Source organism: Tachypleus tridentatus, chromosome 10 (assembly GCF_004210375.1).
Source record: "Tachypleus tridentatus isolate NWPU-2018 chromosome 10, ASM421037v1, whole genome shotgun sequence".
Classification (NCBI taxonomy): domain Eukaryota; kingdom Metazoa; phylum Arthropoda; class Merostomata; order Xiphosura; family Limulidae; genus Tachypleus; species Tachypleus tridentatus.
In genome coordinates this window covers 48153266-48172714 of record NC_134834.1, presented here as the reverse complement: position 1 = coordinate 48172714, position 19449 = coordinate 48153266, and the positions used below count along the sequence as shown (strand labels likewise).

The following is a 19449-nucleotide window of genomic DNA, read 5'->3' as shown; positions in this document are numbered from 1 at the left end:
GTTACCAAACATGAGTCAAATATTTGTTGTTACCATTGTTCTATTGTTCAACTTTGATTCTCTTAGATTGAATCTGTTACAAATCTTTATATTTTTATGAGTGAACTATGCATAGATTTTCTACAAATATTATCTCAATTTCATTGTAATCTAAATTATAGCATAATAGAAGGGTGTGTATAGTTTAATATATAATTTTAACATTAAAAATGCATGAACAATTAAACCATTTTTGAACAGTTGTAATATTAAAACCATACAATTATTAGACTTAAACAGTTAACAATATTTCCTTGATTCAGAATAAAAAATGAAACTTTGTTAATTTTCTCACAGATCAGAAGACTTGGGGGTTTATCAGCTTTATTCACGAGTAGTGGGTATAGCTATGATGGTTGGAAAGAATATCAATCAGCTCAAAAATGTTGCTGTAAAAATAAAGTTAAGTTTACAGCCTGACAAGGAAACCATGGTATGTATATTAATATTGTATGACAAAAAGTGGGTATGATAAATATCAGATATACAGTTTCTATTATTCTGTTAACTGTGCTATGTAAATGAAAGTCCAGGTATATGTAAATACTGCCAACTCTGCAACATAAACACTGATTGATTCATACAGCTCTTTTGAAGACACAAAGAAGTATATTTGTCCCACTTGTATTCTATGTGTAAATAACTCTTCTGTGTTATACGTTTTGATTTTTATTATTGATTAAACTAGTTATTTCAAATCAAATTATTTTGCCTTGTATTTTCTTAAATGTCTACTATAACAGGCTAAATTATATCATTATTTGATAGATTGCTTAGGCAAAATATTAATGATGAAATTTAATTAAATGGACGGTAATTGCCTGTTTTAGAAGATGCTTGTGTTTCCACAACAGGCATTTGTTATCCATTCAGCTAAATATCATCAAGATTATATCAGTTTTGCTGGTCAGCATTGTGCATGTAACATTATTAAAAACATATTAAATAACTATAACATAATTCACTGTCAGTGGTGTAGGAAGAAGTTGCAAAGTGGGGTTGCTTGGTTTAACATGCAGATTTTACAATTATACATTGAAAGTAATGGAGCTGTTAAAAGGAGCTGACAAAGGTAGATCAATCTAGAGGGGTCTTGGAATATCCCCCCAAGAAAATTAGTATACTAATAAATTTACAGTTGCTATATAAGTCAAACATATAAAAGTGGGGATTCCAAAGCCTTTGTCTGTTAGAGATATGTACAGAAAGCCAAATGTTTACATGTATAAAGTGAAAAGCAATGTTTTTAAAATGTCATATAAAGATAAGAAGTTATTCTTATATTATGTTTTCAATTAGATATGTAATTATTAAGAACTTTTTATATGTACAGTATATCAGTACAGAGTTGATCTTTTCACTGTTTCTTTTTTCTTTTTAAAAAAGCTTTGTCTGTGATAAAGACATGATATTTTAGTTTGCCTCTCAGAAACCAAGAGTGTCTTTACACTACAATTTGTTGAATATTACATGAAAGTTCACAACAGAAACTTCCATAGACATATCTTTTCAAAGAAACTTTGAGACAAGTTGTCTTTTGTTAATTGACAAATTTTCAAGTGAAATACAGTATCCTCAAGTCTCCATACTAGCTAGTGCTAAGGTCTAACTACTGGGAGTAAATCCAATATATATTAGTAAAGCCACATTCTCAACATCATTAATTAAATATTTACCAAGTTTTATACTTCTGCTATCACTTTATTATGTTTAGCTTGCAACTGCAATACAAAGGATTTCATCTAGTATTCAGTAGGGAATGCTGAAGTACTAGAATAGTCAGTAGTAGAATGAGCAGATAGGAACACTTTTAAGGCAACAGCTTCAGGCATAATATTCTAATCAGCCTGGTGTACAGTATCTACCAAGGTGTTTGTAAATGGTTCCTAAATACCTTGATGTATCATTTGGAGACTTCCACGTTTATTGATGCATTGACAAATTTCATTCACCATTTCAAATCACTTTTTTTTTTAGTCCCAGTGCTAAAAAACTGTGGGAAATGCCTTCTTTGTAGCCAATAAACATGTCCAAAAATATAGAAAAAATAAAGAAAAACTGGATTGGATAGCATTTGTTTTTTCAACAAACATATCTCCTACTGCCTCATGAGGGTCCTGTTAAGAAAACTTACTTTTTTTCTGCAATGAAAAACAAATTATAAACTGCCACAACTGAGCAGAAAAGGTACCTGGAAAATGTGATTTATAGAAAATTTTACACATAGGCTTCACTATTATCAATTGTAACAGCTTCATGATATATTTTATTTTTCTGGTGAAATCTTCCATCATGTATAGCCTTACTGACAACTGGTTGGTTAAAAAGAAGAAATTAAAAACTTGCACATTATACAGTTGTTATCAACAAAAAACAATGGAATTTATGTTAAGAAAAATAAAATGTCAGAAAATCACCTGTTTTAATTGACCAGCATCTATTTTTGATCTTAATATGAAAAAGAAATTTCTCTAGTGGTAATAGATATATTACCATATCATATTTCATATCTTGTAATAGATATGTTACCATATCATATTACATATCTTCTTTAAGTAGGAAATATTGGATAATGTTGTCTAATATTAACTAAATATAAAAGACATTCGTAATCAGTTAGATTTATATGATATGTATTATCATTACTTATACTTTTACACCTAAAACATATTAATTTACTTTTATTTTTGATTATGAAAGTTCATGTTATCTGAATACACATATTTATGTATTTTGTTTTGTTATTTGTATGTATCCATATAAACATAAGTTATGCATATTTTAAAAATTTTATTATTTTCCATTTATTCTATCAAATCATATAAACACCGCTGTGCTTACAGGACCCAGATCATATCATTACGTGTGGACATATTGATTATTCACAAGAGTAAGTAGTAAAACTTAAGTTTTCATTCATTTTCCACACCTCCCTTAATTGTAACAAAGGATTTACTGTGACTAGTGTAATTATTCAGTTTGTATCAAAAGTAGATCTTTGTTATGTAAATCATATGTATGAGTTATCTATCTATACATATATAAGGGACTAATGTTCATCTGTCCTCAAAACTTTCCCATGCATAAGTACAAATTGGATGAAACTTTGCATGATTTTTCAACATCATAAGGGAAAGTTCCTAAAAAAGTTTCATTACAGTTCTCATATAAAAAGTTTATTTAGTGCATGTATCCACTGTTTTTAAGAAATAAGTCAATAACAGCTTTAGTCCACACTAAAATGAAAAATGTTATAAATTTGACTTTTGCTAAAAATAAAAAAATATATATATTAGGACCTTATTTTATAACACTTTATCCTAACTTACTTCCTTAATAATTTAATTTTGTATATTTATTATTTTCAACAAAATCAATATTTTTAATAAAACTTAAAATTGTGCTAAAGAAAGTTTAATGCAGAATTTCAAAGTGAGTCTTCATTGTAGAGGATCATTGTGACATTTCAAAAAGAAAAGTGGCTTTCTCTGCCAGAGAATCCAAACGTATGCTATGAATTGAATTGTTTTGTGTCTGAAGGAATCACAAATTCTTCATACGGAGCTTGTTATATAGAATTTGCAGGAATTTTGTAAGTTACATGTGTTTTATTTACTTCAGTATGATTATAAAGTCATCAAAAAAAATTGAAAATCACCATGTCAAAAATTGCCTAATGAAAAACAGTTTGAAACTTTAAGAAAGAAATTGAAATGTAAGGATGGAACTTATGAAAAGAAAGAGAGAGGCTTTCTCACCAAGTTATGAAGCAAGATTCTGTGGGAAAAAGCCAGGAACAAACCCAAAATACCAAATCACATGAAATTGTTTGCCAAGATGCAGCTAGAAGTCAGGAGCAGTTTTATAACAGTAAAGTACACCATTCAGCTCATCAAAGTCCTGACCTAACAGCTATCTATAAGGTGGCATTTGTGCTAGCACTGTATAATAGCTGGTTCGGCATGGCTGGGGGGGTTAAGGTGTTTGACTTGTAATCTAAGGGTCACGGGTTTGACTCCCAGTTGCACCAAACATGCTCGCCCTTTCAGCCTTGGGGGTATTATAATGTGACAGTCAATCGCACTATTCGTTGGTAAAAGAGTAGCCCAAGAGTTGGCAGTGGATGGTGATGACTAGCTGCCTTCCCTCTAGTCTTACACTGCTAAATTAGGGGCGGCTAGCATAGATAGCCCTTGAGTAGCTTTGTGCGAAATTCAAAAAAACAAACAAACAAATTATATAATAACTAACCAAGTGATTCATTATCTATTTGTTTGTACATAGTAGGGGTTGTATGACATTGTAGTAATAATATAATTTTAATAACAATGAATTATATGTATGAAGAACTTTAGTTTATTTTTTATTAATAATCTCTCTATTATTTTAATGATATTTCTGTTAATATAGAACATTTCAGTACTTCCTTGATGGGTGTCATCAGATTACCATAGGAAAACAAGTGGTGTGTCATTGTGATCAGATTGGAACTTTTACATTATTACTTTCATCAGTTCCAACAATGGTAGGTCTAAATATTTGTTGAGCAGGTGGAAATTCTATAAAAAAGTTTTGTTTTCAACCACATAATTACAATTGATTTTATGTTAGAATGGATGTTATAAGAACACAGATTAATTTGTATTTTTAGATTGAAAAAATAAATAATCAAAAGTATGTTCCTGGTGTTTGTTGTGAATAGTTATTGGTCAGTTTAGTGAAACAATATAACTCATTCCTGCACACAGAAAACTTACCTTCATCCCATGTCTGCCTAAGAGATTTGCATACCACTAGCCTTAAAGCAACTTCTACCTAATTTTACATGTTTTAATATGATCTGTACAGGTGCATGACAAATCATCATGCAACAAACACTTTCCACCAATAGGATAGCAACATAACCTTCATGCACAGTAACTTCCTCTAGCACTTGTAGTCATGATAACTTTATTATTTTACTCAGCATTGTAGAGAACAGATGTGTTTAAATTACTCATCTGAGTTCAGTTTGTTGAGGTTTGTATTTTAATGAAATTTTGATTTTTTATTTTCTTTAGCACTTGCTTTAAAAGCTTTAAATTTTTTCATGAATTCTCAACTGACAATGACTTGTACTAAATCCTGTGCAAGTGATGTTATTCACATACAGGCCTCATTTCTACTATGGCTTTTGAAGGCTCGTTAACTGTTGAGGATGTTATAACCATTGTTCAGTATGTTGTGGATTACCACATGCTTACTGGGCCTCCTACTCATGTTCCATCAACCAAATTTCTTTCTTCTCCAGCAATATGTCGATGGATTTACAATACTATAATCAGGGGTTTGATTTCTCTTGTTGGGCTCATCAGATAGCTCGATGTGGCTTTGATCTGAGAAAACACACTCTTTCTTCTCAATGGGAAATGATCTGTTGGATTACAACGTCTACCTGATATTCTTTGAATAGTGACATACCATCGAAGAAATGACTTTAACCTTCTAATCTGTTTCTAGATTTCATTCTCAGGTGTGTTCTTTTCCTAATCTTGTGCTTATATCCTTCATTATTTCTTGCTTTTTATTCCATAATCCACACTTCTTGGAGTACACCTTATCTATTCTTTTTGCTTGTTGTCAGGATTTGTACTGTTTTCTCTCTGTTACATTTAAATGCTTCTTTTCCTTGCATTCATAACTCTTTTTGTTCTTACCTGTAGACTTTCTTCCTTTCCTTTTTTCAATTTCCTATCCTTTGTATCTGTTTGGTCAACTTGATTATCAGGTCCTTTATCTTCTATTTTAGTCTCCAGTTCCCCTTTTAAAACCCCATTTTAATTTCATAGGATCCTGTCAGGTGGCTGGTGTTGCCTCTCTGGGTATACTTACCCAAAATCTACGTCATGCCAGGATAACAGAAAGTGTTTATATCATCTGTTTTGGCTTTATCAGTGCTTTTCTGCAAGACTGCTTGAGGTATCCTTGTGATATACATATTTACCCCGTTGTACAGTGCAGATCAGAGTATTTCATGGACTATCATAGAAAAAAAAAACAGCAAAAAAGAATTATTACGCTCACTTCTTTGGCTAGTATTAGCTGGCTTTTAAAAATAGGGTTTTTCGATCAACCATTGCACTACCTCCAGTAAAAGACCTTTCTGTTTGGATCTCTGATGGAAATCTGGCCACTTCATTGGGTCTTCTCAATGTGAATTTTACCTCTTTTGTCAAGTAGAACACAGTAAACCCTCATCTTTTACCAGTACTGAGCTGCTGGGGTGGTGAGTCATGGTGAGCACATTTATACAAAGCCAGTTTACATTATTAAAGTGCCCTTTTCCTGCAGAGCTGGGGTGAGCATGCAAGGTACAGTTGGAATGCACCCAAACCACATTTGTTGGGTTGTTGACTGCTTGTATGCAAGTGTTCAGATAGTCAGGTCTTCATTCTAGCCATTTCTACGATACACATAACTCATTTGCCTCATCCCTCCCTTACATACTAGCATAAAATATTAATTACCTTGGTTGAGATGAGATGCACTGGTATGCCTATGGATGTCACACTTTGTGGGCTTTCCTTCCAGAGCTTTCTGAAGGGAGCCCATCTAGGTAACACTCTGCACTGGCCCTTCCACCAATTCATTGTGTAATTTCTGATTTTCTGTACATAGAAGTGGATTATCATCTCAGAAGGTAACATTTTCCTAATCTGAATATGTTTTTATGTTAGATACCCACGTTTTCCCACCTGTCCCTTCCCACTTCTGGTACATGTTTTTGTCTTGCCTTATCAAAGAATGAAGTTATCAGGGGTGCATGTGCATAGGGGGAGTTACTGTACATGGAAGTTGTGTTGCCCTCCTATTGATGGAGAGTTTTTGTTGCATGATGACATCATCATATGCCAGTGCAGTTCACATTGAAACACATGAAATTAGGTGAGGGTTGTATTAAGGTTAGTGGCATACAAAACTCTTGGGCAGATGCTCAAGAAAGACAGCTTTTGTGTGTTAGAGGTGAATATCTTTTGGAAATACATTTTTAGATTAGAAAAACGTCATACTTAGATCATTAATAATTGGTTACTGGTTATTGAGTGAAAAAAAACTTAAGAATGATATATATCTACAAGAATGAAACTTGTTAAATGTGTTAGTCGGGTATAGGTGACTGATCACGTCAAAATTGGTAGCACAAGTTCATCTTCTGTATAGCTAAGTCAGATCATTGATTCTTTTAACAAGTCTTTGAAAGACTCAACATTATCTTACTCTGTCAGTGTTATGATTTTATGAGAATTTGATGTGAATATAAGGCTTAAAAAATGTGCCTCTAGATTAGGTGCTGCTTTGTAAAATAAATATTAAATTAAAACTAAGCTTCTGGTGGTTAGTATGATTTTTTTATATATATTTGTTTTGTTTGTCTTTCATATTGAAAACTATCATGCTGGTTTTTCAGGCTAAAGAAGACATTCAACTAGGATTTAAAACAGTAACTGGAACTGGTTGTGTAATTTGTATTTCATTTTTGTGCCTCACTCTTTTAGTACTTATATTATCTTGGAGGTAAGTGTGTTTTTGTACTTGTTTTATAGCATGTAAATACTTTTTTACACTTATTTTATGTTGAAAACAAGTGTTCACTTTGTGATTCATTATTTTATAAGAGAGCAATTTGTTAATGCATGTATTATACTGAAGTTAAGCACTTTCTTTTTGTGTTATTTAAAAGGAAAATATTTTTTATACCTGGTTAAGAACGTTTTCTACACCCATGTTATGTTAGAGAGAAGCACATTCTTATTATATTTGTAGTATTTTGAAAAATACTATTTACTTGTTTCAGTAAGGCTGGAAATTAATGCCTACTTTTTGTGCTTATGTTATGAATAGTTAAGGATTCTTTTTGTGGATGTATTATGTCTTAGGTATTATATAGGATGTATTATGTTTTCATTTTAAAGTTATATTAAAGGCAAGCAGTTTTTTGGCACTTGTGTAACTGTTTCTCAGGTTCTTTAAAATAGATTTAACTTTTCTTTATGCAAAGCTGTTACACACAAGTTTTTTTTGTTAAAAAGCCTGAACAAACTGAAAAGTTAAGAACAAATTCCCAGTTGTTAAAGAAAGTACAAATTGCAGGGTTTCTTCTTATTAATAATTTGCTTCTGCTATGAGCTCTCAACTGCCAAACTACATTTATCTTCAGACTTAATTAACCCATTGACTGCTGATTCCTTGTATAGGGCGTGGTTTACTTCCATCAGTTAAATGTGAGAACGTCATATATAATATATAGCTTAGAACATTCCACTTACTTTTGCAGCAGCTACAATTAGTGGGTTAAAGCTTTTGTATGTTTGTGCTATTTATCAACCCATATTAGTAGTCTTTAATAAAGAATATTTACTATATCTTAGAAACAAAAGCATACACACACACACACACACACACACACATTGTAGCTAAATCAAAATGCCACTGTAACTATGGTTGAACAAAAACAATTTATTAAACTGTAATACAAATTGTATAATTGTAATACAATTGTAATACAAATAATATAATTTACAAAAAACACATTTAGTGATTTCATGCCTGGCCAAGACTTGATACATGTGATTTTAAACAATACAACATAAATATTCATGTTATTGATTTTACTAAATAGTGGAATTGAGAAAAAAAAATCAGAAAAAGAAAAAGTCTAATTCTGAAAAAAACATATTTCAAAATTAAACCATTACCAGATTAATAACAATATTGAGCAATGATCATCAATAATTTGTTCTTAGTATATCTCGTGAACTAAGTTACTTAAGATCAAGGAAAGGTTTTTATTTAATAGATAGACCATGAGGTTACATTTCATATGTCAAGTTAATTTATGTAATATTTCAAACATTAATATTTGTATATAGGGGAATCCTATATTAGAGTCATAATACAAACATGTTCAAATTCATTGTGTTCTAACTTGGAGGTAATTTAGTGCTTTAATAAAAATAAAAATTCATCAGTAAACTAAGTGATAGAATGAATAATAAATTAACATTAAACAAAACCATAACAAAATAAATGTAGAATTTATCTCACAATGGACATAATTAGAATAGCAATTATCTTAAAAGGTTACTAATCTGCTTCAATACAAGCTTGATCTTTCTGTTTTCTGGGCTTTGATATGGGCTTGCTCAAGTTTAATTTGTTTGAGTTTGAATTGGATTTCTAATTTATCTTTATCACTCAAGTCTGATTCGCTAGTGGAGACACTAGAATATTCCTCTAATGCTTCCTCAGACAAGAAATTATCATTGACTAGTATTAAATTTTTTTAGTTCATTTTTCTCAATGGTTTTTTTAACCTCTAATTTTAAAACTTTGGTGATTTTGAGCAATTAACTTGTGTTATAATATTCTAGTAGTTCAAGGGAGGGTGATTCAAGAAAACCTTGATAATCAAACATGATGAAATCTTGTTAGCACTGATAATTATAAATTGAATTAAGATTAAATAAATATTAATACAGAACGAAATTTATGTCTGATTGAGATCTTAGACATGATACTTCAATATATTATGTTATGTACATTAGGTACTAATATTTCAAACTGCTGGAAATATGAATTTGAATTTACAAGTGAATTAAATGTACATATGTATGAAATATATTGTCTATCTTATAAAATTGTAAACTTTGTTGAATGACTTTACAAAGCATCTTTTAACAGACGTTCCAAAACTTTTCTCACAACTAATATGAAACTAATAGGACAAGTTGTATTACCTCTCTAAAAAAAGAAGAGTTACATTAATTAACTTCCAACCCTCTGGTGCCTGCCCACAATTCAAGGACTGACAAAAATAAGTAGCTCATATATCCAGTCTGTAACCTCATTTACAACCCTTCTGAAAATATTATCTGGACCAGGAGTCTTATTGTTTTTTGAATTTCTCAATTTTTTTTAACCAGCTCAGAATTAATGCAGTCATTTTGTTTGAGCTTGTTTCCATTCATCCATTTCTCCAAGCTAATGGAATATTCACCACAATACTCAGCTTCTGGAACCTTCCACTTTTCAAGTTGCAGGGTGTGGGGTTGTATACATGTATTTTTTCGTTACCATTATACTGTTGTTCAAAGTCAATTCCATGTTTTATGCAAATACATTTACACCCAATCGTATGTATTAGAAAGAATTTAAAAGGAAACATTGGTTTTGATATCTGAAGAAATTATGAGTAGCAAGTCATAAAAGGAATTAATAGCCAGTTACTAAGAAAAACAAAACTGTGTATATCAGTAAAGAACTTTTGTTTCACTTGTGTCATTTTCTCCCCTTTTCTATTGATTTTGAAACTTATTCTTTGCCTAACCAATCCCTCACTGGGACAGTGGTAAGTTTTCAGATTTACAACACTAAAATCAGGCATTGAATTCCCTTTAATGAACACAGCAGATGGCCTGATGTGGCTTTGCTATAAGAAAAAAAATCAAACACAAACTTTGCTCAATGTTTAACCCTTTATGAACCTGCTATGTTATAGCTACTTTTTGTCATCTGTTGAAGTTGCAGCACATTTCATACAAAACAACTCCAAAGTATTCTTGTTACTTCCTATAAAAATATTAAATTGCATGTTTTAACAGCTCACCATATTTTCTGGAAGTGTCAAGTAAATTAAAGCTTTCAGTGTGTTTCATATTATTTTGGTTAAATGTATGATTTAATGCTAACATACTTTTACTAATTACCATTTTCATTTCTTTTTAGGAATATCAGTGGTGCTATTACTGCACTTAAAATACAATTTACGTCCGCAGTAATTGGGTTTTATATAATATTTCTTAGAAACTTGTGTGGATCTCTATCACAGGTAAAGTTTGTAAAATGTACATAAGATCATAATTTCAACTCTGTTTGTCTGTTTGTTTTTTGTTGTTTTTTGGCTTATTATAAAGCTTGAATAAAGTGAATATGGGAAGGCTGATTGTATCACTTCATTATGTCAATAAAAATTTGTATGAAAAGTAATAAAAAACTTTGAGAATGATGTGACTTGTTTAGCTAACTTCTGGATATAAAATTTGAGATTTATTTTTTATTTACTTGGAAGGCATGTACTGAATCATTTTTCAATAAAAAGTTGAAAAAGAAATTTTATGCTGGTACACAATTAAGTTTGAGAAAAATATTTTATAGGTTTCCTTTTATGTATCCTTATAATAAACCTTTTTTATTTCATGTGTACACATCTTCAAGCCCCCTGACTTTACAAAATTTGTATGAATCTATCCTCAAGCCTAATAATTATGATACTTTGCAACTGAGCATACATATGTGAATGAACTACCTTTCAGACTAAGCACTTTGAATATGATACCTCCACCATGCCTAACAGCATACATCTTAAATTTACTATTTACATGTCAGATGATGTACAGCTGTTTAATAACCATCCTTTATTTGGATAAAATAATAATTTGTGTATCCATCCCTAAGCTTGAAAAAGTTATTTTTTTTTACGTATGTTCACTCTCATTTCATATCAACACCCTAGTTTATGTACACATTTTATGTGTTTTCATCATTACATATTTTGATGTAACCAACCTATTCTTGAAATTCAAAAATGCTACTCACATCTCTGAACCACTAAGAGCTATTACCTTGTGCAACTGTTGTGAAATTTCTTGTGCATACCACAAGCCTTGAACAAACCCAAGCCCTGTACCTGTCTATGGGTATTGTTTCAGCCCATGACATAATCATTATAATGTTGTGGCCTCACACAACCTTCATGCATGGTAATTTCCATGAGCATTAGCATGTGATCATAGATTCATTCTGTCACCAGAACTACATATGTTTAGGCATTTTTTTTTCTGTACTTTTTTGAGTTTCTACTTGTTTTCATCAGCTGTCTTTCTTTCTTTAGTGTTACATTTCTTTCATCCTTGTTGCACTTTTGTTTTATCCACCTGAGTGCAACTTCATATCATTCTAGCCACAATATTTCTGCTTTTGGCTACTTTCTATTACTTATGCCAAGTAATAAAAATATATATATAAAAGTCCGAAGTTCCTACATTTCTTTTCATATATTTTCTTCAATTGATCAATGGTAACTGGAGGGACTTTATCTGTTCATGAACCTGATATTCAGTTGTTGTCCTTTTCGCTCACTCAGTAGAGCACACATATGTTTGTGACAGGTCATGAATTTCACTCTGAGATTGTATACTTTCAATGTTGTGAATAACTTAGTTTCCACAGCCTTATTGAGCTGTGGTGACTCGTTATGTACCAACAACTTAACTGTAGGTATTTCATCTTTCATGCATCAAGTGTTTGGTTCCCTTTTGCTTGTTTCTTTTTCAGTTCAGATTCATAGTAATTTTGTTTCATTGCCTTCTGTAGAGCCTGTCTAACCTATGGAAGATTTTGATCAACTCTTCCATCTGTGGTCTTTGTTACTGGCTCTTCTCTTCTGATGAGGAACAGGTACTTTCTCTTTTTCTCCATGTTACACTAATGAATCAGGTATGTGATAATCTTTTGTACTTGTATATCTTAATATTTCTTTATGTCTAATGCCTCCTTCTGTGCCATCTCCACATTATCCTATTTATCTCAGTGGGTGGCTATGGATAATAACTGATTCCTTTATAAATTTCTTCATCCACAATTGCTTGTGCTTTCTCCCTGCTTGAGGTGTTCCTCTTTTTGTCTTTGTTTTTCTTTTCAACTATCTGTTTATTTATATTTATCATATCCCTTATTCTCTCTCAACCTTTCACCCCCACACTGAGAGGCTCTTCATTTCAACTTGCATAATTTTTATGGGGGACATATTCTTATTTTGCCACTTTGGTTTCTGTCTCATCCTTTACCCTCTCTCTTTTAAACTGATTTCTTTGTGTTTTGGTTCTCCTTAATCAGATGCTGTATTTCCCACTTATGTCAAGGACTTATCTCACCAATGTACCTACACACTTGTCTTTAAAGGTGTTTTCGATTCCTTTGGAATACCAGGCTTAGGCTGTTTGTCTGCAGTCTTCTAGTGTTCATAAAGGTACTGCTCATGGAGGTTGTGTTACCTTCCTTTTGAAGGAGAGCTACAGTGTTATGATGATTATGTCAGAGATTGATGCATTACACATTAGAACATTTATAGGTAGAGATTTATTCAAGGTTTAAGACATGCATGGGATATTCTGTAGTAGTTGCATGTGAGCTAATTGTTGTTAATAGTGCAAAGAAGTAAGTAGTATCTGCAGTACATCATCAGGTAACAAAAATATTAACATTCCAAAGACTTGCTAAATTCTATTTGCATTCAGTTATACAAAGGGAATAATAAATATCTACAAAAAAGGCTTCAAAATGATAACTACTTAGAACCTCTAGCTAATTTGTGTATTGTCTTGATTACTGGAAGTCAGGTTTAAATAGTTGATTTTAAACTAAAAACTTGTTTCTTTCCTTTAGGAGTATTACCCCCATCTTGTTTCATTGTTGGCCTTTTTGCTCTTGGGTGCCTTTTGTACACTGTTATGTGTAGTTCTTACAGTTTATGTAGAGTTTGTAAACTTGCATACTATCCATCATCTTGAACTCAAGATTGTTGCTATGGGATGGGGTAAGTTTAACCTTGAAAAGCCACTAAAAATGCTGTGGTGAGACAATTATGAAAGATTTGATTTCTTGAGTAAGAAGATATTTTTAAAATAAATTAATAAAGCCAGAAATAAGGATATCTAACTGCTGGAACAATGAATCATAAATTTTACAAGTAAGAACATGAAAAAGTGTATTTAATTAGTTACACAGGTTGACATTTAGTTTTGTCTTTGTGTGTGTTTGTATATCTTTATATTGATATTACTGATAAAGTTCAAAGTATTTCAAAATAAATATATTTTCTTTTCTTAAGAAAACATTAATATTAGCTTGTGGGATTAATTAATAAGTGTAAAACAGAACATTTGAACTTTGGCATGTTTAAGCCAAAGCACTATTCCAATTGCCATTAAAAAAAAGTAACAGCCAATTTACACAAAACATAATGGTATATTTTAACTATAAATTACTCATAAAAGTAATTTAACTAACCATGCAATATTCCAGTTACATTAGAACAAGTTCTAATAATAGATGAACTCCTAATTGTTATTTAGTTTTTTTCTTCCACATATTTGCTGGCCTGATTCACACAATCTCTGATATTATTAAGAAAATGTAAAATTACAAGTGGATAAACATTTCTAAATTTATTAATTTGATCATGACATGTGTGTTTTGATAAATTCCTTCAAAAGATGTGTTATTTTTTGACTCAGCTGTTCCAGTTATTGTTCTTGGAGCAACTTTGGCTGCTCAGGTTCCAGATGGTTTTGAATTTGAAAGGTAAGAATCAAACATGTAAAAAATCTGTGTTTCTTGTATAATTGGAGTATTTAACACTCCTACGAAAAGTGGGGCCTAATAGGCCCCAGAGCACCTTGAAAGGTTATTATATTAGGCTAATAATTTTGTATTTAAATGAAATTGCCATTTAAATCCATTAATGAATGGATTAACGAGATTCCCACTGTCCCTATCTACTATCTAGCGAAACCACAGCCAGGGGAACGGGCTTGGAGAAATCAGGACTAGAAACGTCTTTTCGTAGGAGTGTTAAATATTAAGGAACTTAATTCTTTGTTTCCAGTATATTCAGAATATTCAAACATTAGGCTTTGAGGTTTGGATGGCATGTGTCATTACATCAGTAATGATTGTCCACAGTATAAAAAAGAATATAGCAAACTTAAAGAATAAAAAAATGTAGATTTTCTAAATCAGTCTTTTATATGCTATACTAATTTTCTAGTGTTTTGATTTAGGTCCACATTTATGATTGTGTAGGAAAAATGCATTCTTGATTTATGTTGGAGTTTTATAAAAATAGAACAAAATATTCCATTTCATCATTCCATCATCTTATATCTAGATATTAAAGTTTCAGTAGTGCTTATATTATTACATGCTCCCTCTGCTGTTACAGCAGTAAGTCTACAGATTTACAATGCTAAAATCAGGGGTTCGATTCCCCTTGGTGGGCTCAGCAGATAGCCTGATGTGGCTTTGCTATAAGAAAAACACACACAGAAACACATTATTATATGCTAATTTACTAATGATTTATCAAATAACAAGCCACATGTTTTAGAAGTTTCTCAGTATGTTTTTATTCTACAATATGACCTTATCAATTTAATATTGTTTTTAGTAGTTAATTAAATATCTTACAAAATGTAATTTCTGTTACAGCTGGTGGCTGATAAAAGGGACAAAATTCTTTTATTCTTTCTTGTCTTCAGGAAGCATTGTTATAGCTGTAAGTACAAACTTGAATGTGTTTAATATTTCATGTGAAGTGGTAATAAGCCTTTCAAAATGTAAATGTCATGAACATAGGGAAACATTTTCATTTCTTTGTCACCTCCTTGTGGCAGTAAATCTCAGGACTTATAATGCTGAAAATTTATTTGATACACAAGGTGTACCCAGCACAGGTAGCCAGTTGTGTAGTTTTCTTCTTAATATGAAATAAACAAATAAAATAATTTATTTGAATTTTCATTTTAAACCTACTATTTTGTAGTTATTAACACATATTATCATTTATTTTTGTTACATATACTTCTGCACTTTTGCTTCTGGTTCATCTAAAGCAAAAAATAGGTACAATTGAAGAGTTTTAGTTTACAATAAATTTAATCTATTGAGGGGAAAAGATCAAAATTGATTTGTGGAAGAGAATTTGATGATTGGCAGTAAGTTATTGTAGATTCTGTTGCTTGAGAATTAAAGAATTGGTTATATAAAAAGTAGTTTTCCCTATACCCTTATTAGTTTTTGAGATCTTTACTTATTAATTTTCAGTCTTTTGTCTCATTTCTGTTGTTATGATTGTTAATTGAAGTTTTGAACTGGTATTGCTCACATTAAAATATACATATGTTATATTTTTTGCATATCTTATGATACTTTTTTATTTTTAATTTTGTACAAATGATATATGCACATTGCCAATATTAAAATTTATGACGAAGAAAGTTCAAGACTGTTGAAGGTCTCGAGTACCTTTTAATTGCATCTCTTTGCTAAAATACATACATCCAGTTTTCATGAGAAAATATTCAGAAGTATGTTAATAATGTCTTCATATTCATTTTTCCCTTTTTGTAGCAGTTCTAAAATAAAACTATACAGAAACAAAGAACATGCAGTTTGAGGTGCGATAACTTATTTAACAATGATAATCTGTATCATTACCATGCTAAACAATATATAAACGGTGAAAGTAATCAGAACAATGTGCATTCATGTAAACAAATTTTCCAAAAGAGAAATTGTTTTAATGTTGCTTTTATTTTCATGAATCTTGATTCACTCTTTCACATCTTACTTTTAAAGGATCTGAATAACTTTGGTTTACATATATGTACCATTTTAAGTCATATACACATAAGACACTTCTACAATAAACTTCCACGATATAAATAATATTTTAAACCATGTCTTTAGTAACTTTTAACAGTTTAAATGAAGACTTACAAATACATCTGATTATATTATAACCACTGTAGGTAGACTTAAGTGGTAAAACATAGAAATTGACTGTTAAATAGACAGTTTAATATTTATCACAGTCTGTTCTTTCAGCTATATATCTTGATGTACATAACTGTGAAAACTGAGTTAAGGGAACATGAAAAAGTTGATTCTACAATCTTGAAAAACATACTTAACAGGTATGTAGACTATTTAAACAATTGAAACTACAAATGTGACATTATAGTTTTATCAGTTTCTGTTTTAAAGATTATGTTTGAATAATATCATTGTGCATCATTTAGTGTTACTGTATAACAGATCTTACTATTTCTAGTGATTTAGGTTTTTAATGTAATTAATTAAGCTGTATGATATTCTGAAGAAGTCACAGTTGCTAAGAGTAATTTATGATCATGTTCTAGTTGTGAAGGAAAACTGTAGTTGATAAATCAGTTTATTTTATGTTTCTACATAAAATTAAATTATTGCAAAAGTTTAAAGCGGCTGCTTATGTATTACTATAATACACTACATGGCCAAAGGTATGTGGACATCTAACCATCAGACCCATATGTGCTTATTGAACATCTCATTCCAAAACCATGGGCATTAATATTGAGTTGGTCATCCCTTTGCTGATGTAACAACTTCCAATCTTCTGGATTTTGGAATATGGCTTCAGGGATTTGCTTATATTTAATCATAAGAGCATTAGTGAGGTCTGGCACTGATGTTGGGCCAGAAGGCCTAGCTCGCAGTCAGTGTTCCAATTCATCCCAAAGGTGTTTGATGAGGTTGAGGTCAAGGCTCTGTGCAAACCAGGCAAGTTCTTCCACACCAGCCTTGGCAAATCATGTTTTTATGGACTTTGCTTTGTGCACAGGGGCATTGTTATGCTAAAACAAAAAAAAGGGCCTTCCCCAAACTGTTACCACAAAGTTGGAAGCTCACAATTCTCTAGAATGTCACTGTATGCTGTAGCATTAAGATTTCTCTTCACTGGAACTAAAGATCCTAGCCCACACCATGGAAAACAGCTCCAGACCATTATTCCTCCTCCACAAAACTTTATAGTTGGCACTATGCATTCAGGCAGGTAGCATTCTTCTGGCATCTGCCAAACCCAGATTCATCCATCAGACTGCCAAATAGTGAAGTGTGATCCATCACTCCAGAAAATGCATTTCCACTGCTCTAGAGTCCAATGGCAATGTGCTTTACCCCACTCAAGCTGACGCTTGGCATTGCACATGGTTATCTTAGGCTTGAGTACAGCTGCTCAGCCGTGGAAACCCATTTCATAAAGCTCTCGAAATGATAATTGTTTGCTTTGTTTCCTTATTTGTTGTGCTATATTTTAAGAAATATAAAATTCGAAACTTATTTCTAAATAGTAATAATCTATGTACATGTATAATGTATAATAATTAAAATGTGATTGTATATTTTAAAATACTAGTCTACTAAAACACAGTCAAAACAGGGTCACTTTGTAAAGATGAAAGATTAGTTTTATGTAAGTGGGTGTGATAACATGGGTGCACTTAAATCTCATTAATGCAAGTTAGGTAATGTTAGCTAGGCACAACTGAAAGTTCATTGTAATAAAAATAAATTCAACAAATTATGAGATTTAAGCTCATAAACTAAACATTTGTATTTTCGTGTTATAGTATGTAGTCATTCCAGTACAAAAAAAGCACAATTTTTATTTATTTCCTAATTTTTTGTGATGGCTATGGGTCAGTCAATTGACAGACCTCTAGATAGTTATGATATAGAAAATAACTTAAAATATAAAGTGTTACTGAAAACAAGCATGTGAAGTATATTTAGGATTTTTTAGAGGTTACACAAATAATATACGAGATTTTTGGCCCAAATAATATTTTTTTTTAATCAGAACATGAATTCACCTTGCACTTGGACTAGTGATGAAACAGACTCAATATTTTGACAAACACATTTTTAATAAAAATATTTCATTAAATATCTGATTTTCTGTCTAAAGCCATTATTAAAGCCATTAAATATTCACTAAAATTCTTCCAAATTTGTTAAGATACACACACTGTAGCAAAAGTTATAGTGTAAATACTTAATGTGTGCAAATGAGAATACGAACTTGTATATATTTTACTTAGTCTGTCACAAGAGTGTTAATAGACTACTAATGCTATTTACTACAACTGATACTAAATAAGAATCACGATGTTATTGTAAAATAAATTGTTTTCCCAGTAGATGGTGTCCCTCCTGAAGGTTAGAACTTCCAATAACCTAGTAAAATTCCAGTACTAAAAGCAATTTCTCAATTTTTAGTAATACCAATATACTTTGTTTATTACTAAAAGAAAAATTGCAGCTTGCTTTTAGTAACTATTTTTAAAGTGATGACCAATCATAGATATTTCCCTTTAAAAGTTATGAATAATAACTATCTTTGTTTGACATGTAAGGTTAACCATCAAACAATTGAGTTCATGTTTATGCACTTTAATAGTTATTGGTCAAGGTTTGAGCTATATGATTAAAATATTATAATGCACCTAGGCAATAATGGCTAATTGCTGTAATGTTTAGACAACCAAAGACGTTTCTGTAATAATTAGTTAGAAGATGATAAATTTTCCTAAAGTTTACATAAAGATGATTGCCTTACAAATGTTCAGACTGATAAAATTAGTTTTTTTGCTGTTTAATCTCAGGATATGATTAATTACTATATTATTTTAACTAAAACAGTTAACTCCTGCAGTGATTATACAGAGAACAACTACCTTTTCTAATATTTAACCAAGCTTGTTCATTCTT

The 19449-nt window shown here is 31.1% G+C and overlaps 1 protein-coding gene across 9 annotated transcripts in view; it reads left to right on the top strand.

The window, feature by feature from the left end:
* LOC143229213 (uncharacterized) overlaps window positions 1-19449 on the top strand; it is a 314530-nt gene that overhangs the window by 275275 nt on the left and 19806 nt on the right. For all 9 annotated transcript variants that reach the window (XM_076461217.1, XM_076461214.1, XM_076461211.1 and 6 more), the window contains 9 exons: window positions 337-472; window positions 2883-2929; window positions 4450-4564; window positions 7487-7593; window positions 10804-10906; window positions 13522-13672; window positions 14373-14439; window positions 15346-15412; window positions 16744-16832. In XM_076461217.1, coding sequence (XP_076317332.1) covers window positions 337-472; window positions 2883-2929; window positions 4450-4564; window positions 7487-7593; window positions 10804-10906; window positions 13522-13672; window positions 14373-14439; window positions 15346-15412; window positions 16744-16832 — 882 coding nt within the window. The remainder of the gene's footprint in view (window positions 1-336; window positions 473-2882; window positions 2930-4449; window positions 4565-7486; window positions 7594-10803; window positions 10907-13521; window positions 13673-14372; window positions 14440-15345; window positions 15413-16743; window positions 16833-19449) is intronic.